This window comes from Branchiostoma lanceolatum, chromosome 6 (genome assembly GCF_035083965.1).
Source record: "Branchiostoma lanceolatum isolate klBraLanc5 chromosome 6, klBraLanc5.hap2, whole genome shotgun sequence".
Taxonomy (NCBI): domain Eukaryota; kingdom Metazoa; phylum Chordata; class Leptocardii; order Amphioxiformes; family Branchiostomatidae; genus Branchiostoma; species Branchiostoma lanceolatum.
The window spans coordinates 21,416,659-21,444,211 of NC_089727.1; the positions used below are offsets into that span (position 1 = coordinate 21,416,659).

Consider the following 27,553-nt stretch of genomic DNA (forward strand, 5'->3'; position numbering starts at 1 on the left):
CATAAGGTCCTCCGCCAATAGGGCATGGTGTTATAGCACGGACGGTTTTCGTGGTTATCTCTAAGGGCCGGGGAGTGGATTCTCCATGTTTTGTGTACAGCGCGGACGTTAGCTTACAAAACTGGACGTCTTCTTCACACGTCTAAAGACGAAGGAAGTAGATTTATTGCATAGGGATCCGAAGTTGAAAGTCCTGGGCCCGTATGATATTTATCTGAAAATTTCAAATAGAGGCCCGCGTTCGGCACACTACCTGGAGCCTGGAAAGTGATTCGTCAGATCTTTGGCCTCAAAGACATAAGCTTTCGAAGAGTAGACTCTTACGAAGGGGAAGAAGGAAACCAACATTTGCCGCTCTAAGAACAGGGAATCTGATCCATTGTGAGGACCAATATGTATTGCTGGCTCGCTACTGAATGCAGACGTGGAGTAAAGACAACAGAAAGACTCTCTGAGTGAAGGGTACGAATCAGGCGGATAACCAACAGTTCTCAGGTATGTTTATTGTTTATCTTAATCATTGTCATTATCCCAACATTGCATGATACTTTAACAACGTTGTTGAGATGAAAGCAACGTAAAGAAAGTCATATAATAAGTATTCCGCTCGGGATTGACCCTCTGTTCTTGACTCAGAGGTAAGCGTGTAATAAAATAACCGTACTACAGTCCTCGAGAGAGACTGTGAGAATACCGATATGAGAGAAACATTGCTAGCGCGCATGCCGCGTGTCTGCTATCTTCTGTCGATTTCTATTTCTTTAATCTCCTTGTTTCCTTTTTTCAATTGAAAGGTACCACGACTTCCTCATGGTCATCTGCATGCAGTTTTTGATAGCCAAAATTATGCTAAACAAAAGAAGATTTGTGTTAGTCCCGCTGTGTTTTTTTAGCTATTTCTTACTAATACGCAGAATTCCACGTTTTCAAGTTTCCTCAATATTTCTCATTTTTGACATCTTTTGGAATTATAGATTAAATCTAGGCTAATGCAGTATTTTTCAAAGCACCCATGAGTATTGATCCCATAAATTGACCTTCCTGTGCGCTTTACTAATCTACATTTCCTCTAAAAGGATTTCACTTCACTTTACGCTAAAACTGAAAATTACACTTTTCAGTCACGAACCACTCATCAGATGTAAGTGGTAATCAACCGCCATCTTGATTGGCTATTAGATAGACCTGCTGCCGCTGTTTAGCACCTGAGGGGCACTTAGCGTATAGGTAAATTGGACGGCGAGTTGCGAACAAGCAATTTTGACCCCATTTCATGGTCTTGTGGTTTCATTTGCGCTTTTTGCATGTGTCGACATATGATGATAGCCTCTAATACAGGCTTTGCGATGGGCTTTTGAATACTGTCGTTTTCAGATGAATATGTATTAGGGGTGCCTAAACATTTGGACGAATTTTCGAAATTTGTAAGACTTCTATGAAAAGAACTCATGAAGCACAAGGCAAAAGCGTACAAATCTTATGCAAAACGCACGAAGCACTTTGCAAAGGTTACGAATCGAAAGGAAAATTTTGCGTTTTATGCAAATAGGCCAAGTGGTCCCGTAAAAAAATCATGATATTCAAGATGGCGGCATCGAGCTTCGGCGACGTAGGAGACGGTATGGGCACTTACCGAAATGAAGCAAAACAAGTATATTATGGGCGTTTGATATATGTTCGGGACGGTATACGTCAGGCCTTTGTAGTTACTGTTTTTTTCTGCCTGAATATGCCTGAATACCTGAAAACGCTTCAATCACGATTTACTGAAATACAAATAGCTGTCCCAGACTCCTGTTATAGCTGGTGTCCTAAAGCCGGCGTCACAATTCATGCGAGCATCGGCCGATTTTGTAGATCGCCGGAAGCTCGCCGAATTTCAAATTCGCCCGAGTGTCGACCGTATTTTTCGCTGAAAACCTGCCCCGTCACAAATTGAACGGAGCTTGGACGAGTCCGTCGAACACAAATGATCATGAATCCCACATAAGACGGTACCATCTTTTGGACACGGACGAAGTCAGAATCAACTGACCTGGTAACAAGCTCAAATTTGGACCAACAATACTTTCTGAGTTGTGGCAAATCTGTCGGGCATGAGTGAAGTGGGTGGGCACACTGAAAATAATAACCTAATCAGTAATTTTGTCATAAACCAATCCGAATACTAGCGCAGGAGCCACAAAGTCAACAGATCGGTCGTTTAACCCCGATCCAAACGTTTTCAGCAAAAGGAAATCGAACGAAGCTCAGGCGAACGCCGTCCGAGCTTCGGCCGACCGTTGATAAGCTTATCGACGCCCTGCCGACGCCTGGGCGTGCCTTGGGAGACAAACATAGATCTAAAATGACTCAGTAGACTTTCAACTAGTCATTTTGTGGAGGAAAAACTCAGGAAGTCAAGTCAAGCCTCAAAAGTCAAGCCCAAGTTCATTAACATATAAATTGAAACATCCAAACCAATACCAAAAAAGAAACAAGAAGAATTGTCTTCGGTGTCCACATTTTATTTATAATAAAATTGTTTCAATGAAAATTTAACTTTGCAATTGTATTGTCTTTCATTAAAAAAGTTCGGCAGCATTCTGATGTTAATGTTTAAGTATTATTTATCATCTATGTTATAAACCAAGCTGTCGTTACCTTTTATCTATAAACAAGAAGGAGTTCGGTCGGAGCCCGTCAAAGCTCCCATGGATACGAGTACAACGCTCGCCCGAAGCACGCCTTACTTTTCATGAGTCGGCCGGAACACTGACGACGGTCGTCCGATTATTGTACAAAGCCCGTGCGAGGCTCGCACGAGGCCGAAGAGTTCGGGCGACATCCGGCCGACCAAAAATCGGGTCTAAAATCTTCGGATGCCCGCCCGAATATTGACCGAGCGCTGGGCGTTGCTCGGGCGAGCTACGGGCAAACTGTTGACGAGCTGTGCGAGTTCAAAAATCGTCGCCGAGGCCTCGCTGAATTTAAGCGCAGCTTCCAGTGCCCCGCGAACGTCGGCCGAGCTCCGAAAATTCGCCCGAAGCCCGTAGAATCGACAAGACGTCGGTCGTACTTCGCCCGAAAATCGCCATTTGGAGCTCGCCGACAAGTCGGCCGAGCTAATTCTTCATTTGTGACGGGGGCTTAATGACATGTCGATTGACTAATGAATACGCTATGTGCGACTGTGATTTTTCTTACTACGTTTCCGTGGAAAGAATCCACGATCTTTGCTTTAGTACATTACAGAACAAGTGAAAATTGATGTAAAGCTTCAACCACCAAAAACGTACACCGTTATATTGCTTCACAGGAATTCAAGATGCACGCTATCATCGCTAGGTTAAAAGGTCACGGGAAGGTACAGACTTGATAAATGATGCCGAAACTTTAATTGACTCTGTGGTCGGGAGGATATGCATCATGTCGGTTATTCAATTTCTCAGACACCACCCCCTCTCTGTAACGTCACGAGCATTGTCTGCCCATATTTGGTAACATTTAACGAAACTGTTCTGCAGCAAGATTGCTACATGAATTGAGCTACCGAAAAACTTGAGAGCCGGTGTCACAGGGATTTCGCACCCCCCTGATTTTGAACCCCCCGGTGCGAAATCACTAGGGATCTCGCACCCCCCGGTGCGAAATCCCTAGCGATCTTGCACCCCCCAGCTAGGGATCTCGCACCCCCTCCTCGAACCCCCCTAGGGATTTTGAACCCCCCCCCCCCCCAAATATTTCGAAAGGTGCTCTGTCTGTGCAGCAATTATATTCAAAACAGCATTTTGATATAATAAAGCCATAGTTTAACGTGGTAATCGAGAGTATTACAAGTTGCTGTGTCTGACAGAACAAACATCTAAGACTCCGGGAACCCATGCCCTGGACTAATGTAACGCTACTAGTATTTCAGCACAGTGCGATGATGGTGACTCTCTGTGCACGATAATTCGTTGCAATATTCTTCCTTGGTGCCATGAGGAATGTACGATTAGTTCATAGTTTTATTTCAGTGTTCATAATTGATTTTTAAAATTATTTTAGAGACTTGAATAACATTTTATCATACAAAATTATATCACATATTGAATGGATGACGGGTGTTAAATAGGGTTAGAAAAAAAATTATCGAAGCCTTAATCGAAATCTTATGACATTTCTGAGTAAGAATTATTAGTTATTTAATGTTAAAAACTACGGGATAAAAAAAATGTCGCCACCAGGATTTGAACACAAGAACCATGACTCCCAGATAGTCATTGCACAACCCACTTCGTTACCACTTCAGTCAACAGAGCATTTGAAATGTCAGTTATAGTTACCAATCAATTTGTTAAAAAGATAGCCACTGGGAATTATGAATGCCGTAACAGAACACATACTACACCCTGGGGGTGCGAGATCGCTAGAGGGGTGCGAAATCGCTAGGGAATTCGCACCGGGGGGTGCAAATTCACTAGTGATTTCGAACCGGGGGGTTCAAATTCACGGGGGGTGCGAGATCCCTGTGACACCGGCCTAAATCACACGACGGCTGTGCTTCGGTAAGGTTGTGACATCAATACGACATGTTTGCCCAGACGTCGCGAGCTAAAAGATTGCTTACACTATGTAAACCGACGCTGCAGTTTCTTTAACTTTCTTAATTAAGGTGTAGTAATGTAACTGTACTTCTTTTCTTTCCGCCAAGGTTTCTTAGGAACATACTGTTTTTATTTTAGCTTAATCATTTCTAGGCCATCAATGTCCACATTTCGCTTCCAGGACCCATAACGCAACCAAGAGCAAATTATCGCAGTTCTACTGGGGTGATTACCCTTTACCGCTAACCTTAACGAACTACAGTGACCTGTCTCCTTTATCTAAGGGTATCGTTAACCCTATAGAGCCGTGCCGAGCCACCCTATACATTAAATGGTCTCTCACAAGATTGAATTCTGATTGAACCTGGAGACTGCGATTGCTTTTTATCTGCCCTCCAATAACTTCCGAAGCCGAAACATTCCACGACTCAACTTATCTAGAGCCCACAAAGTTTTCAAATCGTAATTAATCAAATCATTTCAATTACATCCAGTCACACGAAGATAATGTAGCCACCTTACTGTAGTTGATTACTGTATACTTCTCCTCGACACATCACCTTTCTGAATTACACAAATAACCCAAAACGCAAGGTAATTTCAAAAGTCGGTATGTAGTTAGCCTGGAAACCATACCATCGGTATATCTACGGCGCTGTGAGTGACACCCTCACACCCAGAGAGCTTAGCCCGCTCGGGGTGTTGGTTTACGGCCTTGGATTAAATTACGTCGCCGCCTACGGTGGCGGCGAAACTACGATGGCTGCGAAACTATGGTGGCTGCAAAACTCTATATGGCAGCTAAGAAGACAATCTGACAGAAACGGGTCAATATAGCAGACTGAGCCCGGTAAAACACACCTAAGCCGACCCGTAGAGACTGGTGACCAGTCTATTATGTAGTGTACTAGACGGCAGAGATTCAGATCCTCGGAACGTATGCCTCCTCACACTTTCATAAGACATGATCTTTAAAAGTATCACGTTTTTTGAACTTGAGTTACCCTCTCCACCGCTCTCTGGAATCGGGAAGTGTTGTTGAAGGATTGCATCTCCGGTGCTTGAAAGATTTCCCATATTCTAACCCGCACAGCCGTGAAATACATCTTGAAAACAATCTGCTACAAAACAGAGAGAGAGTCATCAATTTCCACCCACGCCGCAACGGACGTGGTATGAAGAACTGAGAGAGTTCATTTATCCTGACATTCGTGACGCTTCATCTAATGAACTACTTAACAGTCATCTCGCAAGCTTTGGTTTCTTCGTTGTTGCAAATCAGCGAATTTTGACGACACTTTTGGGATCACATCTGCGTTGCCACTGCAACGTTGCCATGCGGCAAGGAATAGCGGAGCTGATTCGGGCAGTTAAAAACAAAAAAACGTTAGCGAAGACATTGGATGAGGTCGTGCTAAAGAGCTTTACTGTATATTTAAAAGTTTATTGTTTGACCCGAGAGATAGTGTTGTGTTTCCTGTTATCGCATGACAAGGGGTATTAAAAAAAAGGGGTATGTGTTACACTTCTGTACGTTTGGGACCGCATAGCGATGTCATCCCCTGTGATTGTACATATGTAAATACTTTGCGTTTCGGGATGCATCTTATTAATATGTATAAACAGCAACACCTGTGCTGCATTGCTATGTGAACCAGTCAGAACTAGTGACAGATGGCCACCGAAACGTCGGTGGAATAAATCTTTAGGTTGTGTAAAACTTTTTTTATTCAGTGACTTACCAACCTGATGAAACTATTCACGAAAGGGGTATAAAAGTTTCAATCTGACATTTGAGTGATGAAATTAAGGACCTATTTCACACTCCGTTAACAGGTGAGAACTTTGAATAGTTTGTGTAGGAACAGGTAATAGATTTGAAATTTTAGCACTTGTTTCTTAAGTTTATCAATATCCCTGAGCTTGTCAAATGTATATCTGTATAATTGTGATATGATGTTACCAGACGATGTAACTGATACATGTCAGTTTACACAGCTAGAAATAGCAAAATATTTTTTTCAATTGAAAAAAAAGGGAATCCCTACCTACGGACCCAAATTTTTCAGGTCTTAAATCGGAAACACAATATCAATTTTCCTAGACCTTACCACTATACTACTGAACAAAAGATGGACAGCTTGTATAATCAATGGAAGTTATGAATACGTTTACAAGTGATTCAGAGACATTGGTACAGCGGTTAGACTTGCAACAGCTTTCTTTGCTTTCTTTTAACAAGCGTTCTCCACCCAACCAACGTGTTCAACAGTGACAGTTTACAGAAAGCCACACACAATTCGAATGTTTTACGGTATACAAACAAACGCCTATAAAACTTTTGTATGTTGTATTTTCCTATTAGGGTGTCAGCTGTAGACGTCTGAAATGGAGCCAAGCCGTCATGAGCCCGTCGGGGGGAAAGAGACCATCTCATCGCGTGCTTCTGTCGAGAGGGAGGTGCACGGAGGGGGAACCGGAACCGGAACCGGAAGAGACGGATTCATGGGCCATACCGGATATGGAAGAGATGGTTTCACAGGTCGCCCGGGATCCGGGAGAGACGCAACTATGGGGTACCCCGGATCCGGAAGAGATTTAAACATGGGGTACCCTGGAACCGGAAGGGACCCAACTATGGGATACCCCGGAACCGGAAGAGAACCATCGATTGGGTTTTCCGGATCCGGAAGAGATATGTATATGGGTCACCACGGATTTAGTAGAGAGGGATACGTCGGCACCACGGGAAGTGGAAGAAGATTGGGCTCTTCCATGTACGACCTGGCCAAGAAACCAGCAGTTTCCGGTTTCTCGTTGTCCCTCCGACTTTTTAAATCCACCCACAAGTAAGTGGACTGATCATACATCTGGCATACATATAGTTGCGTGATACAATTATAAATACGATAAATCATTTGTACTTTGCCTATTTTGTGTTTCTGTTTGTCTAACTTGTTATCAATTTGTCAATGAAGGCTTCCCTGGTTCAGTCACTCTTTCTGTCCTTTCCGTTTCATGATGGCATGTATGATAACTGAAAAGTAAATTGTACCGCACCAGAGTTGTTGCCAAAAAAATGTCTGTGGGTGACAAAATAAATGCATTCAGGGAAAGAGTGGAAGGTTGATGATCACCAATTTGAAAATTAGATTTTACAAAAAGACCTATGAAACGATTCCTACACATAAGAAAACGACAACAAACACCATAACTGGATTTGGGGTTATGTCCTTGGTGCTAAAACGGAGTCTCTATTGCCATTGTGTGTAGAAAAATACCTATGTAAGAAGAGGGAACATGCTTATATTCGTTATACTATTGCAGCAGTGTTACAACTCAAAGTAGCTGTATTTTGATACGTTTGTTTTCAACATGTTTTCCCCAGAGGTGGGTATTCTGTGACAGTAGTTGAGGATATATGACGCACATACGACAAAAATATCCTGGATAATGAGAAAAGATCCCGCCTACGCTGATATCATTAACGACTCGCTGTAAAAAAAAAACAGTTTTATCTAGTCACTGATACTCTATTCTGACACAAACGCGGAATTCAGTCGTAAACTGTTGGGTGAAACGACCGCGCGGGGTCGCTAGTTCTACAACGCTGTGATGTACGCTATAATAGCGGAAAATATCGTCTGGAAATTGCCTCAGTTTGGGCGGGAGACTGTAGTTTCTGTCATCGGTGGTTTTTGAGCGGGGCGGGCATGGCAGACGGCCGGGGTGACGGCGCTGTCAGGCGGAGGGAGTATGCAAAGATCGCCACGGAAATGCACATCATTCCTCAGCGAACAACAGCTGCACAGGAGCCCGAGGCGTACACACCGGGGCGCGGGGAGGGCTCCCTTCGGGGGCAGAGACAGTTTTCCCTGATGGGGAGGTAAAGGCGGCCCCGAAGGGGAGGGGGTGTGCCTATTGTGGAGCATGTGGGACTGTTGTAGCAACTGACGGATTGGAGAGTTTAAACTAATGTTAATATTTCTGAATAGTTCGCCATACTAAGGCTATGCCAATGGCTAAGTGGGGAGGGAGAGTTTTTTTAATATGTCAGCCACTCATTTTATAGGTATCTGAATAATATACGAGCGCGCGCGAGCACTCGGGATTGTCCCCAAATGGCACACGACCTATCATATCTATAATATCAAAAAGCGCAAAAAACGTATCAACATGGTACATGGCACTTTGTGCATTTAGTGAAAGATTACATATCAGAACTTAAGATACATTTTAACATTATAAGATTAAGAACAAATAAATATATTTTTTGCAACACCTCTGGAGCGGAGTCCTTTTCCACCGGTTGAGATAGGTTTAGACAATTTCTCATGCAGACATTTTCCATTGTAGAGAATGTGTCTAGAAATTACTGAAAATGCACATTATCTTGTGTCTCCCTCTGTTGTGTATACCCGATAGAGAAATCTTGTACTATTCACATAATATGTCATTTTTAGTTTTCTGCAGTAAGAAGAAGAAAAAATACCCTTCTTGTCCAACCACTGCAGATACACCCCTAAAGAGCGGATGTTCCTTGAGGCGGCTGAGAAGGGAGACAAGGCGACCCTGATGCGGTGCCTCCAGCCGCCCACCCCGGTCAATGTCAACGTCACTAACATGGTGGGGCGCAGCGCCCTGACCATGGCCGTGGACAACGAGAACATCGAGATCGTCGAACTTCTTCTAGGACAGGTGAACAGTTTATACTCATACGTATAATCTCCTAGACTGATTGATATATACAATAGGAGTTTGCGTGGAACTGAACACTATTACCTGGGCCTGTGCCATCATATCAAAGCCATATGTACTCAAAATCACAAAAGCGACATTCATCATATTGGTGAATATAGCAATTGGCTAGATGGCTAGATGTGTCTGAAAATTAGAATGGGGTACGTTTAAGTTAGCTAATAGCGTTCGAGCGTCCAAATGGGGTCCACATAGACCTGAGACAAAAATTCATTGTTAAAATTTGATAAATGCCTAAAACGCAATAATCTGCAATTTGTAGTCTTGACTTGCGTATTTTATGCTTAATTGCTTAAATTATTTCTTTTTCAGCCTGACATAAAGATTGGAAACGCACTGCTGTATGCCATACGGGAGGGAGTGTACCGCATAGTGGAGATGATGGTCAACCATCCCAGGTAAGTAGAAAATACTTATCAGTAACACGCATCTTTTTATACCACTGATTATGATTACCTTACTTGTGTAAAGGCTATGAATATTCAAAATCTTACAATGAACAATGTCATTGCATTAATTCTTATCATTATTTGTATTCTACATTGTGGTCTCTTTATTGCTATCAAGATATTCGACTTGAAAATTTGATAGTTAATTTGCTAGTATGATTCCTCAATGTAACTACCCAACTCGATGTGTTAATCTTTAGCCATCGAACAAACCACCGAGTAAGAGAATCGAGGGAAGAGCGGGTTATTGGCATTATCTCCATGTAGCCAATTCGATCTGACACTTACATTGCTAGTTTTGTTCTTTAACTTAAGTCTATCATTGCTGCAAGAGTGCATCATTGGCCTGTGATTGTTTTGCGGCTTTCTTCTTCATTGAATCATGCTTATGACGTTATGGCTGTATAACCAATTAGGAATGAAGGCTGGTGATTGGTCCACACAAACTGCCAAAGTTATAATGACTACTAACGATTGTTTCTGTAGTATCACACCGAACATGCTGGGCGAGGAGTGGTGCAACACGATTGACCCAGGGGAGGAGTGTTTCGACTACTCCCCCGACATCTCCCCAGTCATCCTGGCCGCGCAACTTAACCAGTTCGAGATCCTGCAGCTGTTGCTGTCACAGGGGGCCAACATCTCTACGGTAAATCACAATACGTTCGTTCCCCATTAAATGCACACATTGTGTAACTTCTGTTACCGTTTGAAGTAAGACGTTCCTGACATTAAGGTGCCAAACTGTCGTTTTTAAAAGCCCTTAATGTTTTTAGTCGCCATAAAAACGACAGTTTGGCACCTTATACGTGGCATAACTAGTGCATTGTGAACTAGTCAGTATTGTCCTGATGAAGATGACAGACAGTCATCGAAACGTCGACACGTGTAAGATACTTGGTTCTGAATAAAGAAACCTTGCTGTTCACTCGATAGCACAGTTCTTTTATTCAAATATGACTGCTTTATGATACCCGGGTGAATAATGAGAATTGAAGTCACACATGTGAAATGACAAAAAAAACTCATGAGCGTATGAGGAATGTTAAAAATGCAGAAATAATAAATCAGGATCCTTATCTGGACGTTGTTCAACTTGCAGATCAATTTGCAGGACGCGAGACGCACTCAAATTCTCGCGAGACGCTTCAACATTTTACTAGTAGCGAGAGGCACGAAAAGGCCGCATTTGTACCACGAAGTTTGCCTTCTTATTCCTAAGACGGGTACGTGACAGAGGAAACTGAAGGAGTACCCTAGAAAGCTGATGTTTTAAAAGTGCACTAACAGAAATTTACCTGTACCCTGTCCGCAGCCGCACAACCTGACATGCGAATGTGACGGCTGTACGGAGCGGATCAAGGCTGATAGCCTGCGGTACTCACTGCACCGCATCAGTACGTACCGAGCCCTGGCCTCCCCGGCCTGGATCTCACTCACCTCCACCGACCCCATCCTCACCGCCTTCCGCCTCAGCTGGGAGCTCTTCAACCTGGCACAGCTGGAGAACGAGTTCAAGGATCCATACATGGTTACACACGTTTGTTTGCTTGTTTTTTGTTGTTCTTTATTGTGTTTTTTAAAGTTTTTTTGCTGTTTTTTGTTGTTGTTTTTTGTTGTTTTGTTTCGTTCGTTTGTTTACAGACCCTCCAATTAATGCTAGGGTCACATTTCCAATCCTGGGCCCGGACGGGCAGTCTTTCGGAACGAAAAGTATTACACAAAAGACAGCAAAAACACAAAACGTACCAAAAATTATTTAAGAGCATAGTTTGTGCAAATTTAATGACATACAGTTTGATTTTTCGTTTCCCCAAACAGCCCGGCCGGGCCCCGGTTAGGAAATGTGACCCTAGCATGAGAGGTCGTCAACATACAATAGGCAATGGCCCGAATTAACCTATTGGATTAGTCTCATTCAAACCGCTAATCCGACTTGCAGATAAGAAGAAATTGGCAAAATAAGAAGATTAATTCTCAGAGTTAGCGTGGCCACCATTGGAATTTCATAATCGCCCGCTGAGAATGTGAAGTAGTAGAAACGCAAACTTCTCTTGCAAATCAATCTTCACTATCTTGCCAATCTTTACAAATGGTCTAGTGGAGAATAACGTCTGATATATTTAGTAAAAGGATCCTTTGAGATGAAATTACCTGTACTGAATGGTGCGTATTCTGCCTGTACAGGAACTGGTAGAGGAATGCCGAACGTACGCTGTACAGCTGTTAGACCAGTGCCGCAGCTCGGAGGAGGTTATCGCTGTCCTCAACCAGGTAAAGGAAGGTTCATCTATCATACAGATATGCTGAGGACAAAGTACACACAGATTCGTCAAAAACCTTACCCTGTGTTCTGCAGTTAACAGACACATAGTATGTTCTTGTTTGTACGGTTATGACATATGTATACAAGTCAGACCATAAGAATACATGTTACTTTAGACCTAGTTCTGTAGTAGATGTGTCCTATAGCTGTAAGTTTATTTGGTCAAACATCGCGTTCTCTCACGTAAAATAAAAGGGGAAACCAGCTGCCGTGGTAACTCGTCATTGGCCTTGAAGCTACTCGTAAGCAATCAGGAAAATACTTAGATATTTTCTTATAATAATTACCACGCAGTCACACTCATCTTAAGTTGCCGCACAATTTTCATGGCGTACTATTACCAAGTAAGCTGTAACAGATACAACCTCCGACGAGGATCTGAGACAGCATTTTCCGTAACAAGACAGCTGAACTTTATATGACACATGCACGCACTACTTACCCAAGTAACACGATCGTACGACGCATCTGACCAGGCCCCAGCCGATTCTTTTGGCACTAGAAATATCGAACAAAGTCACTAGGTTCTAGTTCATAGTCTACAAACTCCCTGATAGAGATACCACGTAGACGGAAGGGAGGTCTAAGAATATTTTTTCTTTGCACCGTAGGCTTGTGAAGACGACGACAGTGACGACGAGGAGGAGGAAGAAGGTGCAAAGGATGATGAAGATGAAGAAAAGCTCTCCCTCAACAGGCTGAAACTCGCACTGAAGTATGAACAGAAACAGGTAAACATGTGCACACTTTGGACATGTCTATATCATTTAAAACAACTATACGTATGATAGCCTGCAAAGGATAACTGGCTTCCCATTTATCTTCGGAAGCGAAGAAACTGTCATCATATTCTAGTATGATAACATTGGCCAAGAGGCAGGGTAGTATGCATCGGTCATACTACGGTCAGATTTCAAAACCGATGCCCTGCCGGGTAGTTTACAGGGCTTTATACTTCACTTTCGGGCAAATCAGCCCGTAAACAATTCAATGGGGAATTGATTCTGTAATATAACTGAAGCATTTAGAAAGGCTAGCGCGTAACAACAACATACAGGTATGTCTATGAAACTGACGTGCTAACCTAGCAGCAGAAAGAATCTGAATCGTATAACTGGTAATGGTGAACAGTAGCTTGACTACCATCCCCCGTAGTGACCGCTGGCTAGCGAGCGATTTTTTTTTGAGCCAGCGGTCACTACGGAGGGTGGTAGTCAAGCTACTGTTCACCATTACCAGTTATACGATTCAGATTCTTTCTGCTGCAGTTCGTGTCACATCCGCACTGTCAGCAGCTGCTGACCTCCATCTGGTACGAGAGCCTGCCGGGGTGGCGCAAGCGCAACATCTTCACCAAGGTCTTCATCCTGATGTCACTCATCAGCCTGCTGCCCTTTATGGCTTTCTACTACATCCTGCACCCCCGCAGTACGGTGGGCCGCTTCATGAGGAACCCCTTCATGAAGTTCTTAAGGTAAATCCTGTGTTTTGATATACATTTATAAGTTTCTGGTCATTTACCAAGTATCAATGGGCCTGTCGAGGCGTAGCAAACTATAGGAGAGACGGCATTAATAAAGTAGTGCCCCGGTCGTATTCGTCGTAGGCCGTCGTACGGTTTTGAGGTCATGGGCTTTTCACGCACACTGTGACAAAATAGCTAACAAGGACTTTAGATATACTTTTCGTGACGAGATAGCTGAATTTTGTACAACGATGTCTCAATATTGCCACTGGTTTGCGATCCTATGACGATTGCATGATGAATGTGACCATATGCAGGCCCTAATGTTGGTTTTCCTACCGAAAGAATCAAGGTGTCATTAGCTCATCAATCAAAGTTACAGACTACGTATATGAAGGCCCATGAAAATTTACACTTTACCTGTTAACGTGTTACACCAACAATTCCGTACGGCGTTTCGAAAAAAAGGGCCCTCTTGGTTGTCTAGTACCAAGCTTCGGTGTCGCAGAAATAAGTGCCTTCTATCATGTATGCTCTCATTGCCAGGTCTGCCACTTGTATGACTTGTGTCAATCAACGGCCCTGGCGTACCATACAGCGTTCCGTAAATATTAATGCGATAGCGCTGGCCAACAGTCATCCAATCAAAAACTCGTTCTTCTGTCGTTGGGAAATATACTAGCCAATCACATTGCCCTCTGTGGTCAAGAGGCAGATGTTATTGGCTGGCAACTTTCCCCGCAGCTGATTTGCTGTCGGCTGACCAGTGCTAACGAGGTGAAAAATACAAAGCGCTTGCCGGTGCTCCATGGCCGTTATTACACAAATGCAAGCGGCGGGGCCAGGCAATGGGAGGACGTTGCAGATATGAGCGCTCGGTGTATATATTAGCATCATGTAGTCTGCGATAGAAATTCTATTATGATGTAGACGACACGCTTGTAGCTAGTTTCATTTTCCCATGCAATACTTCTTCTCTTGTACGGTAGTCCGACCAGGACATCCAAACAAACAGCTGTTTCCCTAAAAAGCCGTAGCAATAATTTTGAAATAACCTTCGATCAGATTTGATACGTATTTGCTTTACTGGTCTACTCACCACGCCGCGCCGGTACAGAAAAAGGAAAAAAGAGTAGAGACGATACACATAGGTTTCGCTCCTGAAACGTCGCCAAAAAAAGATCGCACAAAGATATTCTGACCACATATGTGCTTAGAGACACGGTTTGTTATTCGAGGGATATCCTGATGGGTTTACCGTACATTTTCCCTTTTCTGTGATCTTGCAGTAGGATCAGGCGCTTCATACGATCCCCCATCATAAAATTTCTCAGGTAGGAAACTTAATATTCTCCCATGTGTGTGTGCCCAATATCTTCATCTAGTTGTTTAGCATTGGCTGGTATATGTGTGACTACTCCATATAGTTTGACAATTGCAGAAATGCCGGATTTCTCTTGTAATCTTTATAGTTAGGCCACGCCAATTTAATTTCTTGGTTCTCTTATTTTCAAAGAAAATTAAATAGGGAGATGGGCTGAAATTATTATTTTTAATTCTGTAACGTATCCCAATGCTTTCACTCTATAGCATACTTATTGGTCTTTCATTACATAGACATTCGTGGATAAAAGTTGAAAGTAAGTAAGGTATGTCAACAAAATGTTGATCAACTAGGAAGGCAGACGTTCTTCTACTGCAACAGACGTGCGAGTCTATAAAACTTTTGATCTTTAAGATCTTTAAAAATCAGAACCCAAGAACCAAGAAATTAATTTGGCATGACCTTAGGAATATTTCGAAAAAAAAACCCACCCTGCCCTTTGTTTGAATCCTTGTGGCCCTCTCCGCAGCCAGTCCGGTTCGTTCGCGGTGTTCTTGATCCTGCTGACCATGGCCTCTCCCCGGGAAGAGAACATGACCAACAGGCGCGGCCCGCCGCCGTCCACCGTGGAAGTCCTCATCGTCTTCTACGTAGCAGGTAACATCGATGTCACGTAACGTTCTGCATGGCACGTTTCCAAGGGGGTCTGTAAGGGAGTGGTAGATCTAGGTCTTGACTCGGCGCAATAGTCATATTTCGTCATATCTACAAACCGATGCCCCGCCGGGTAGTTTCCGGACTGTTTCACCCTATTATGCTTAGGTCGCATTTCCAAGTCGGGGCCCGGCCGGACTGTTTGCGAAAACGAAAAAAAATGCATATCAATAAAATACACAATTTATGGGTAGGAGTAATTTTTCTCGTTTTGTGTCTTTCGTTGTCTTTTAAATCATATTTTCGTTCCCGCAAGCTTCCCGACCGGGCCCCGCTTTGGAAATGTAACCTAAGCATTAGGTGGGGTTCCATAGCCTCATACACAGACCCTCTGGCTGACTGTCGGTCTTAGAGAATTGTTATTGGCCTGATCTGTGCTATTTTCTGACTAATACACTGCAAGAAATGGCCTTAGATCCTTACATATCCGAACATCGGACACGGAGATCCTCCCAAATGGAATGGATAACTTAGCCACATATCACTTCAGTATTGTGTTTGGAATCTGGTTGTGAATTTCGAAATGTGGAAGGATGCATCAATTAAACAATGTAACAGTTAACATTAACCCTAGTCCTGCTACGCCCGGCAATTGCCAGGTTGTACATCCACATATCAAGGTACCACTTGCATATGCAGGTTAATGCAGTTAGATTTGAGTTGTGCAAGTGCAATGCGGCCCCGCATTTGTTTTTTGGATTCTGTCGGATCTTAGTTTCCGGATCACCGTGTCCGATGTTCGGATATCTCAGGATATGAAAGTATTTCGTCTAGTGTTAATCGGTATGCCTTTCCCATCTTGGTCATATTTATATAAAAACAAGCGGGAAAACTGATAACAGTGAAAATCAGCCCCAACAGCCATATAGAAAACTTCTAGAGGGTTTGCTTAGGAGGCTCTGGTCTCCGAGGGAATCTAAGTGTTTAGCGGGCTATTTTGCGGGCTGTGGATTTTTCTTTGCCCTTACAAATCAACCGGGTCCCGGTGGATACATGTCCTTTCATCTACCATATATTACAGGTATGGTGTGGAATGAATGCAAACAGCTGTGGGAGGAGGGACTACATTCTTACGTACGAGAGTGGTGGAATTGGATGGACTTTATGATGAATTCACTCTACCTGGCGACGATATCCCTCCGCCTGGTAGCCTATGTCAGAATCACGTCAGGTAGGCTTTACCAACATATTGAGGATATAAACAATGCGCACAGAATTCAGGAAATAGTGAAGATAATGATACATTTACTGTGATATCTTTGTATATTTGTTATGGTACGTATGTGAATGGGAAAAAAGAACAAATAAACAAAGGAACAAATGACCACTTTGCCGAAAGTCATTATAGCAAGTATAGTGCACATGCACTACGCCATGAACTTTAGTATTGCTTTTATTGTGACTTGATACCCGAATCTAATATTCACAAGTTGACGAAAACTATTAAAAAGAAAAACATTTTACAAAAACCGTGAACATGCAAGAGTATTCATCTTACTAGAATAGTTTATATGTTATATGCAGATGCTTATGATACAGATGCTTATGATTGACTGCGCAGATCTTGGACAGCAATGTCTTTTACAAATACAATACTGACGGTCTTTAAATGCGACTGTTTTTTTTTTCAGGTACGGCCGGACCCAAGGATTTGGAACGCAGTTTTTGGCCGCCGGACGACCCCACCCTGATCTCAGAGGGACTTTTTTCTGTTGCCAACGTCTTCAGCTTCTTTCGAATAATATACCTGTTTCAAGGTAAATACAGCAAAAATTTTAGTTTGAAAGTTCATCTGTGTGGGTAGAATTTCTTCTGAAGCAGAATTTAAGTGTAAAATTCAATACAACAAGGATTTGGGCTAGATTGCACTAGTCCTTGTCAATGATAAGAAAGAGAAATCTATCGCTTCCATGACGTCACTTTTTGCGGAAGAAAAACACGTGACTCGGTGATCAGTATGTTACAGAGCAAAGGTGCACATAGTTTGTAGCGTCCTCCGTCTGCCATTTTGACTTTTAGGTCTCCCTACATGGAGGCACCATGAGAACCTAAATCGGCTGTTAATGACGTAATTTTAGAGGGAATTTAACCAATGTAGCCTAACAGCTTCTAGAATGGTGCCCTTGAAACGTTTAAGAAAAAAAGTGAGTGAATAGTGACAGAGGACACTTTGCTGTTGACTAATCTAGTGAGAGGTGTTGCCTCTTCCAGCAAACCCCCATCTTGGACCGCTGCAGATCTCGCTGGGCTGCATGCTGATCGACATCGGCAAGTTCCTGTCGGTGTTCTTCCTGGTCCTCATGTCCTTCGCCTTCGGACTGAACCAGCTGTACGGATTCTACGCCGACACGGAGGAGTGTCATAGCGAGGGGGACGCCTGTCAGAAAAACCCAACGGAATTTCTAACGTAAGTTGCGTTGCGAGTAAGTTCATTACATCCGTCAAAACGGAGATTTTGTAGTCAGTAGTGTGTTCGTCTGTTGATTTATCGTTTGTTTGTTTGTTTGTTTGTTTGTTTGTGACAGCAGTGTGTTTGCCGTAATAAGCATTTAAATGCACGTCGACGTCGGGGACACTAACAGAAAGGTCAAAGTTGTCAGGAAGGTGCCAGAAAGGTTGCAGGAGTTGGTCGAAGTCCAGCGTTTTTCCCAACGCTCGTTAGAAAGCATCGTAGACCCGAGTCCAGTATGCTTCAAGTGTACTAGTGTACTGGAGACAGCTTGTTTTGCATAGTTATACGCTGGACACTTTGCGCCTATCCGTATATAACTCCATAAGATCACTACATCAGAGGATATTCGAGGTTTTTGCACAAACCATGTCGTACTTACCTGCCAGCGCTTGTAAAGGAAGGAGGGAACAGACCTAGCCATGTGCCTGCAAAGCTGGTTTATTACGACGAAGGGTGGTTATACCAGCTATAGAGATACAGAAGCTAGTGTGTTACGCCGAAGGGCTGTTAAACTGGTTGTACAGATGCAGATACAGAAGCCGGTGTGTTACGCCAAAGAATGGTTATACCGGCTATACAGACACTGGTGTTTGACGTCGAATATTATACCAGCTAAATAGAAACAGATATAAATCTTGATCATCAACATTGACATGTACATTTCCCACAGTCTGGGCTCGTCGTTCCAAGCGCTGTTCTGGTCCCTGTTCGGCCTCACGCCTCTCACCACCCTGGAGCTGAAGGAGGGACACCGGTTCGTCATCTCCGTGGGCTCGCTGCTGCTCGGCGCCTATCACATCGCCGCCATCATCATGCTCCTCAACATGCTCATCGCCATGATGTCAACCTCCTTCCAGGAAGTAGAGGTAAGATTTTCCAGGAAGAAAGGTCATTATGGAAAAGGATTTCACAAGGGTGGACAAATTTCCGACCATTCCTCTGGTCTTCTTCGGGAATACTGAGGAACCGATTGCTCAGAACACCTAATCTTCCGGTGTGACGCCAAATCCTTGTAGCCTCCGATGCAGACTCAACCCGGCTGTTTTCTTTTTCAAGTTATTGTTTTTATACTATTATATTTTTTTTCTTAATTTTGGCCAACAATAAGAAAAAAATATAATAGTATAAAAACAATAACTTGAAAAAGAAAACAGCCGGGTTGAGTCTGCATCGGAGGCTAAAATCCTTGAGCTGCCAAATACGTGAGAGGCCAGGTACTGCACCTATGTGGAGTTAGAGCTGGGCAGTCGATGGGTGCAGGGCAAGATTTACATGCAGGATTAGGGTTAAGGTTAGGGCTAGGGTAAGGATTAGGGACGGTTTTTAAGCTAGACTTAAAGTAATGGTTAGGGTTTGGGTAAGACTTATGCTTGACAACTACCACCGTGACGTCTCAAGAATGTTTTGAACTTAGAATACTCCTCTCACGTATACTGGAATCCCTCCAAAAGCATCGTGCTCAGGTTTAGTAGCTGTCCCCTCACGTATTTGGCAAGCTCAGAAATTTGGCTTGACACCGGACGTGTGACGTCAGCATATGGTATCGGAAGGATCACACTTCCGGAGGGTAACGTGATCTGAGCAATATGTTACCCTGAAGAAGACCAGAGAATTTATCCAAATGTTTTTTCCACTCTCATTGCGTTGAAACAAAGTGAAAATAATTCTCCATAATGCTATTTGCCAACATTGATTAACTTTATCTATTCTTGTACACCATTGTAATCCTACGCCTTTGCAACGGATGGAAGTTAAGCTGCCGAGATGCAAGGATTATAGATTATATATCTGGCTAAAAGAGAACTAAATCTACATATGTCCCAGAGAAAAAAACATACCATTTATGAATTTCAGCCCACTTTTTGTCGACCTTTTGCAGTTGTCAGTTACAACAGAGCATGCAGTTTAGTTTAACCTACCTAGCTTTCCATTTCTCGGAATAAGGGATTACTTTTTTTGCACAAACCTCACACATTCCAATTATATTTATTATTGTTAGTATGCACTGCATTTCTTTATGGTAATTTTTCCCAACAGAATCATGCGGACTTGGAGTGGAAGTTTGCTAGAACCAAACTGTGGCTGGGGTACTTCGACGAGGGTTCGACCCTCCCACCGCCATACAACATTATCATCACTCCCAAATCTATGTACTACTTCATCAAGGTAAGAAATACATTTTGTTACTATCGGACGTTTCGTATGTATAGTCTGACTGCCTTCCCCTGCCTAAGCCATGCAACAGAGAGGAGCTTGAAGCCCTGACCCCAAGAGGAGTTGCAGTAGCGGAATATCGGAGGGGGGCGTGTAGCAGGCAGAAGTGGTGACACGTGAAGAAGAAGTCTGTTGTATTTTCAATAGACCGATCCCATGGCCCCATCCACCAATACAAAACATAAATATGCAAAATAAAAACATTAACATGCAAATATCTTAACGAACATGCAGGCACTCTCTCGTCGGTAGATCCACTAATTGCTATGCTATCAATGGTTGAGCTGCTAATTGTGATTAACAGTCAGGACCCGTCTATTGGGCACAGTGTTAAGCATTTGGGGAAATTGTGCCTGGACAAAATTACACTTTCAACAGCTTTCCCCTTGGTCAGGCCCCTAGAAGGAGAGAGCCTCCGTAGAGCCCTGATCGGAATGTGTGGTTACACAGACTAGGATAATGGAAGCTTTACATGCAATCATGAAAACACTTCCACGATACCTACATGCATTCGCAAGATGCGGTTGCGAAAGTGGTTGGAAACGAAATCTGCCCATTTGCTCAACAGAGCCCTTCTAATGGCAGTCATTTTGATGTAAAGTCAGGAAATTCATCAGGCAGGTCAATTCATATTGATGAAAAACCATTTGGCCGTTACCATACCACATTACATGTCATCAGAGGAGAGCCTACGTGTAAGTAGTTGTTGCAAAAAGCAAAGAGGGAAAGACATAACATTGTCTGGTACATTTCACCCGATTTCACATTTCCTATTGCTAAGGTAGCAAATGCATAAGCAAGGCTAGAACGATGGAGACCATACGCAAGTTATGACAGATCTTAGTCCTTCCTAGAATGTCAAATGCTAGAAATTTGTCAACTTTGCTTTCCGTTACCGCGAAACTAAACATTTTCAACTGGCTTCAAATATTTCATCATGTTATATCGTTCTCAGCGGTTCCCTAGAATCTAATGGCATAATTTTTTACCATGTTTTTAGGCTGTGCGGCAGAAGTGGCCGGAGTGGCAGGACCGGATGCAGACAATCAGGAGGAGCTTGAGTACCCGGCGGGATGGACCCCCACCTCCCCCCGCCGGAGCCGCCCAACAGCACCCGGCAGACACCGACACAGACCTTGCGGAGTCGGAAGAGGTTTTCGGATCGTTTGTTTTTTTGTCTGTCTGTCTTTTGTTTGTTTCCTCGTTCGTTTGCTTTATTCTATTGGTATCAATTTGGTAACAATAATAGATTAAAATGGTTATGGTTAACCAGCGGGAAAGCTTCTGCTTTGGAACCCGGACACAAAGAGAAGGATTGGTCGACCGATCACAACACTCTAGAAACTCATAGAAACCGAAACTAATTTGGAAGGACAGGAACTCCTTTCTGCAATAAACGACCAAGAAGTTCTGGAGAGCAAACTTCACTTGCTACACCTCGTAAGAGGAGGACCAATGATGAATATGATGGCTACACAGTAAATTTGCCATTGATGTTGAAACAGATCTAGGTAGATATTTGAGTTTACGAGTTGATTACTTGGTGAATTCCCATTTCTTAAATCATTGTTCGTTCGTATCATGCAGGTACAAAGGCCGTACACGATCAGTTCTTCATGTAAAGGACAAGTGAATCAGGTACGTCAACCGCTATTTTACGAATTCGTTCTAAAGTATCTTCATTTTACCATCCCTTCATACCAGGCCCATCGCTTGTGTATCCCAAGCAACAACCCTGGCGTAATGGCCTTCAAACTGTCCTTCTCGCTGGTCATCCAATAATATACTCCTTCATCTATTGCTTAAAGGAATGTTGCTAGCCAATCACATCACCACATACAACCAAGAGGCCCCATGATTGGCTGGCACCTCTCTATCTGGTTGGCCTAGCATGAGGGGATGCATGTTCCTAAATATCTTTATCATGTATGCAATTTAAATTCGTTTTGGATTGAAGTTGCTTTATTGGACGCTAGCACAATTGTTGTCCAGCAGCTACGTTAATGATATTAAGAACTCCCTCAGTTTAAATATCTATCCGAAATAAACTATGTTTCTTTTTTACATATACACCTAAGATTTTAGCCCACTAAAGTCATTACAATTTTCCACATGAGTAACATATCAGTAGCAAGCTACATAGAGAACGATCACTCCATGTTTTTTATGTGATACATTGTATTGCAGGGGATGTCACTGGAAAGCTTAGAAATGCAGGTATAGTCAACTGTACACTTTATATAAACCAGAATGATTTGCCTGAAGTTGCTTAAGCGTAGGACATTAAAAACGTCTTGTTTCTAGACCTATCAGTGAACGTTGGTATCCGTTTTCAGTGCAGATACAATTTAAAGTTGTGCAGTATTAATCTCAACTGGACTGAGTGTATATATTTGAGAAACTCTTCATAATCCAAAAAAAAGTTTTGGTATGCATAACGTTGAACTTATCTCTCCTATACTATACCCTCATACCAGGGCCCGCAGCCTGTTTATATGAAGCAATGGCCCTGTCCTTCTCACTGCGTTAGCGCTGCCATCCCCAGCCAATCACGTCTCTGCTATCAGTTCAAAGGCAACTTGATTGGCTGGTTACTTTACCTTCGTTCAACAGCAGCTTGACGGTTGGCTGACGTGACAGTTGGTCTGATCTGCTAAACTAACGTAGTTAGAAGGACGGACCACATGCCGGTACGCCAGGGTCGTTGTTTCAGTGGCCGGCCTGGCATTGCCATTGAGATGGTGATGTTTGTTCTTTTTACTTAAAATATCTTTATGAAATCCCTCCATTCCAGCAGCAGCAGCCCCCGGACTGTGAGAAAGCGAAACCCACAGAACAGGGGCCCAGCACGGACGAGATTTATCAAGTACGTCTAACGGTCCAGCAACACTTATTCTCCTACGTAGCTCAGAGCCTCTCTCACGGCTTATGCAACATACCTCGGCGGTGCTCTGTTCAACCGTGCTCAGGTTTCCACCTTTGCAGGCATGTCCTTCAAATAGCCACCAGCCAATCAGAGAATCGCCTAGACGTTTTCTTAAGGTAAAGCCGATTTTCTGATTAGCAGACAGCTGGACCTTTGTGGTTACTTGCCGCACCCAGGCCCTAGCCCGTTTGAACAGAACGTCATCCTCAAGGTGTATTACATTGGCAATGGTCGAAGCTCTGCCTGGGATGATGACAACATTCTGATTAGTTGAAAAATTGACACTAACAATAGTTTGAGGGCTAAATCTTAACGAAACGAAACAGGGACCAAGACAGTTCTGACATGTACAGGGTACTACAGCATGGTAAAATCATATGATGCTACTTTACAATGATTTATGGAAACATCCATAAGATTCAGCACTTTTATGTTCAAAATCAATATACTGTAACATTACATCATACGATATGGAATACATGAAATACTATTTGGTCGTATCCGCTGTTAGTGATGTCAAACCAAAGCTTGATTTTTCAACGACATCAGTGAAATATCTTTTAGTATCTTTATACATTTTTCCCATATCTTTTATAATATCTATTTGTTTGTTTGCTTGTTTACCTGTGTAGTCCGTGATGCAGCGTTTGGTACGGCGGTACATCCACCACTACAAGCAGGCGCAGAGCACCGACGGTGTGAGCGAGGACGACCTGGCGGAAATCAAACAGGACATCTCTAGTCTAAGGTACACTTAGCAGTCAATCAATCAATCAATCAATCAATCAATCAATCAACCAACCAATCAGTCAGTCGACGGTGCCAGCGAGGATGACCTAGCGGAGATCAAACAGGACATCTCTAGTCTAAGGTACACATTTGACGGGCTGGCTATGCTAGCGTAATCTCCAAGCAGATCCACACCGGGCGCGAAAATCGTAGTATGCTAGCCAGAGAAGGTCCAGTCAGCCAGAGAGGGTCCAATAGCCCGGTAGGGATCTGCCCTTAGACGGACCTGAACAAGGTTATTAACACGCAATTGTTACCTAATCTCCCCGCAGTCAAACTGCGCTTAGAAAGAAGGTGCGAATTGTGCCGGCGTTCGAAGCCCGGCGCCCGTCATGGGTCAGCTGCGCGCCGTCTCACAGTTACCCGGCAGGTTTGAATTCCAGATACTAGTAACAATGGAAGCAAGCAGGCGCTGGTGGACGGAAAGAGTCCGCCGTAATTCCGTGCTATCTGGGAGTTTGAAATAAGGGAGACTCAACTAGATGCCATTCTAGCATGTCTGGAGAGTAAAGATGTATTTGTTGGGGTTGCGACGGGCAAGGGGAAATCCCTGTGCTACCAAATTACATTTCGCTGTGTCTGCCGTGAAACAAAACTTGTTTCGATCGTCTCACCGTTACGAGCGCTAATCAGCGACCAAGTAAGGACGTTATGTAGAGACTTCTTGATCCACCGGACGACGCCATGGCTTCTGCCATAACTCAAGACATGACAAACGACAAGACTCGGGTTTTACTGAACTAAATATAGACGCGAGAAAAAGATACAAAGACACTGAAAGATGGCGGTGTTTCGGCGTGGTTTTGCACCGCATCCAAGCGTGAAAGAATGGCCAAAAACAGATTCCAAGTTGTGGTAAAAAAAAGACGCACCTACCGGGCTATTGGACCCTCTCTGGCTGACTGGACCTTCTCTGGCTAGCATACTACCATTTTCGCGCCCGGTGTGGATCTGCTTGGAGATTAATGCTAGCGGACACATGATAGAGAGGTCGTGGGTTCGATTCCTGGCAATGCTGGCAAAACGCTGTGTCCTTGTCAACGGCACTTAACACTACTTTCCTCACCCAGGTGTAAAACTGAATAGGTACCTGCCTTTCGTTGGGGAGGTACATGTAAAAGGCGGCTGAGTGGTTGAAGGAGAGGAATTGGTTCCACTTTCCAATAACAACACACTGCCCCCTCCCCCCCCCCCCCCCAAGCCTTTGGACTACCGTGGTCTACATCTAACAAAGAGAAGCAAAACATTGTTAGTTTCTCGTAGATCCGTGTGCTAAAAAGTTGCTAAATTAGAAATGTTGCTGCACGAAAGGGGTCGATTTCCGGACAAGACGATTGACACATCGATGGACATGCCACGTACTTGGACCGTTTTCGAATGTTTTTTCCTTACCTGAATCAATCTGCTAAATGAAATAAAACATGACCATTTGTTATGTGAAGCGGAAAGAAAGAAAGAAACAATTTTTGGTCAGCGTAACGACTGTCTATAAGATAGAACTATCGAAATAGGTGTTTTTCATGCTATATAACGACCAAAACTCCTGCCATATTCCCCAGGTTTGAGCTGCGTGAGGACCGACGGAAGGAGGCTGCCCGCGGGAACATGCAGATCGAGCAGTTCAAGCGGGACGTGTGCCGGATGCTGAAGGGCACCACCCCGAGCGGTCGGGTCTCTCCGGCCCCCTCACACCTGCCTGTCGGACAGCTATCCCATCAGCCCTCGCTGGAGATGGAGGAGACCAACATGCCACTCGGTAGGGGTGGACCTTCTTTTCTTTTTTTTTTAAACGCACGTCGATAGTAATTATAAAGATTGCCAAGCCGGCTTTATTTGAAAAAAAAAAGAAATATAAAAAAAATCAGATTTGTCTGTCATTTAAGGAAAATATAAGCCTCTTACAACACAACTGAAAGATTTTACTTGGTGGATGTTTCGGTAACTACTCAGTCACGTTTAGAGACCGCATCCTTGTCGCAACTCCACCATACGGCGAGGAGAAGTATCGTCCGTTTATGACTTGGGATTGGATTGGGAAAGGTCAATTAGGTTGTGTTATTTGAACCTTTTTTCCAATTACTTTATTTTCTATGATCGTTTCATGTCTAAAAAGAGGCCAATGTCGTAAAATGTCAATGGTAGCAGTACCGCTTTACGACAATTGATCTGCATCCACAGGTATGGAAGAAATCGACCTGTTACGGCGGGAAATCACCTCTAGTCTGCGGAGTGATCTGTACTCGGTTATGCGGGAACTACTTTCCGAGCAGCGGAGTGTGCGGTTTGAAGGCGGAAGTAATCCTCCCGCACCACCTTACCAACCGGCCTCATCACAGCTATACCAGACGCAGTTGTACACGGAACTGTGATACATCATCCGAGCATAGGGAGCGCTATGAACGGATATTACTCTTGAAGCATTACGAAGCAACTAAGATTTTCTTTCAAACATTCCCTCATACATTTATACGCTTACATCAACGCCTCCATGTATAGGCTTTATGAAAAGGCGTACTAGATCTCTAGCAATATATATATAGAACACAAGCAATATAAATGCCATATGAATAAGAAACATCGTAAATTTGGCCTTTGGGATATCTATCATCAGTCAGAATGGTCGGTCACTTGTTTCTGCTGCACCTAAATACGTTGCTAACTAATTAATTAACTAAAATAATATAACTCCGAAGTGAATGTCCCATCAAATAGAAATTGACCAAAAGGAAAAATGGCCAATAGGAGGTTCTGTCTTACGAACACGTAACCTAGTAGCAGGTAGTGCCAGGAAGTTGGTACCGTCCCCCGTACGAAGCGCCCGCTTTATTATTAATGACAGATAACGTAACACGTTCACGTGACAATCATGTCAATGTGTTAAAAAATCCTTTAACCCAGATATTTGCTGCCTGTTGCTATCATGCATGAGCAAAATGCAAAACGTAAAGGAAGGGCTACCTGGAAGAGTTTTAAAACAATGATGGGTAACAATTAGAAGAAAAAAAATGTCATGCTGCAGCTGTAGTTATTTCTCGATTCCTCCCGATTTGTTAGTTTCATGGTCTATGGTTTTGCGACATAAAGGAGCAATTAATTGCAAGAAAGACTTATCAAAACTAGTGCCGAGGTAAGAACGATATACAGGTTTACTACATACTGTAGGTGTGTCTCACTGCTATCGAAACGTACAACAGTGATTAAGATAGATTATACTATCGCCTCTGGCATGGTCATGAAAACATAATAGAATACCCAAATTACTTTACAGTGAATCTATAAATTGCATAGATTAGATACTACTATAGATTTATAAAAAAAGTATATATCATAAAGGGATATAATAATATATTAGATGAATGATTACCACATTTAAGCTATTTCCTATGCAATAAATCAATAGGAGACTATCAAATGATGGGTATATGTGTTTATATGTTCATGTTGATTATATATATAAACTACGCACAAAAAGTTCGGAAACTTAACTTTGGTCGATCATATTTCCGTTATTTTTTTACCGATTTCAATATATTACATATCATTTAAAAGCCTATTTGATTTCCTTTCC

At 43.1% G+C, this 27,553-nt stretch overlaps 1 protein-coding gene across 3 annotated transcripts; it reads left to right on the plus strand.

The window, feature by feature from the left end:
* LOC136437017 (transient-receptor-potential-like protein) lies at window positions 1–27,553 on the plus strand. 3 transcript variants are annotated; one of them, XM_066431440.1, is made up of 23 exons: window positions 1–495; window positions 6,934–7,417; window positions 9,083–9,266; window positions 9,639–9,724; window positions 10,262–10,424; window positions 11,091–11,306; window positions 11,963–12,049; window positions 12,713–12,832; window positions 13,370–13,575; window positions 14,856–14,900; window positions 15,420–15,547; window positions 16,626–16,775; window positions 17,236–17,361; window positions 17,816–18,011; window positions 18,727–18,922; window positions 20,094–20,222; window positions 21,271–21,423; window positions 21,858–21,908; window positions 22,458–22,487; window positions 23,065–23,136; window positions 23,829–23,944; window positions 25,545–25,741; window positions 26,164–27,553. In XM_066431440.1, exons 2-23 carry the CDS (start codon window positions 6,957–6,959, stop codon window positions 26,352–26,354), a joined length of 3,303 nt encoding a protein of 1,100 aa, XP_066287537.1. In that variant the 5' UTR covers window positions 1–495; window positions 6,934–6,956; the 3' UTR covers window positions 26,355–27,553. The 3 variants fall into 3 exon arrangements, with proteins under 3 accessions (XP_066287537.1, XP_066287538.1, XP_066287539.1); XM_066431441.1 differs by having other exon boundaries at window positions 23,068–23,136; XM_066431442.1 differs by lacking the exon at window positions 14,856–14,900 and having other exon boundaries at window positions 2–495.

Coding starts and splice junctions, on each gene's coding strand:
- LOC136437017 (XM_066431440.1), top strand. CDS start 6,957: ATGGAGCCAAGCCGTCATGAGCCCGTCGGGGGGAAAGAGACCATCTCA. Junction 10,425..11,090: donor AGGGGGCCAACATCTCTACG/GTAAATCACAAT, acceptor CCCTGTCCGCAG/CCGCACAACCTGACATGCGA. Junction 12,833..13,369: donor TGAAGTATGAACAGAAACAG/GTAAACATGTGC, acceptor TTTCTGCTGCAG/TTCGTGTCACATCCGCACTG.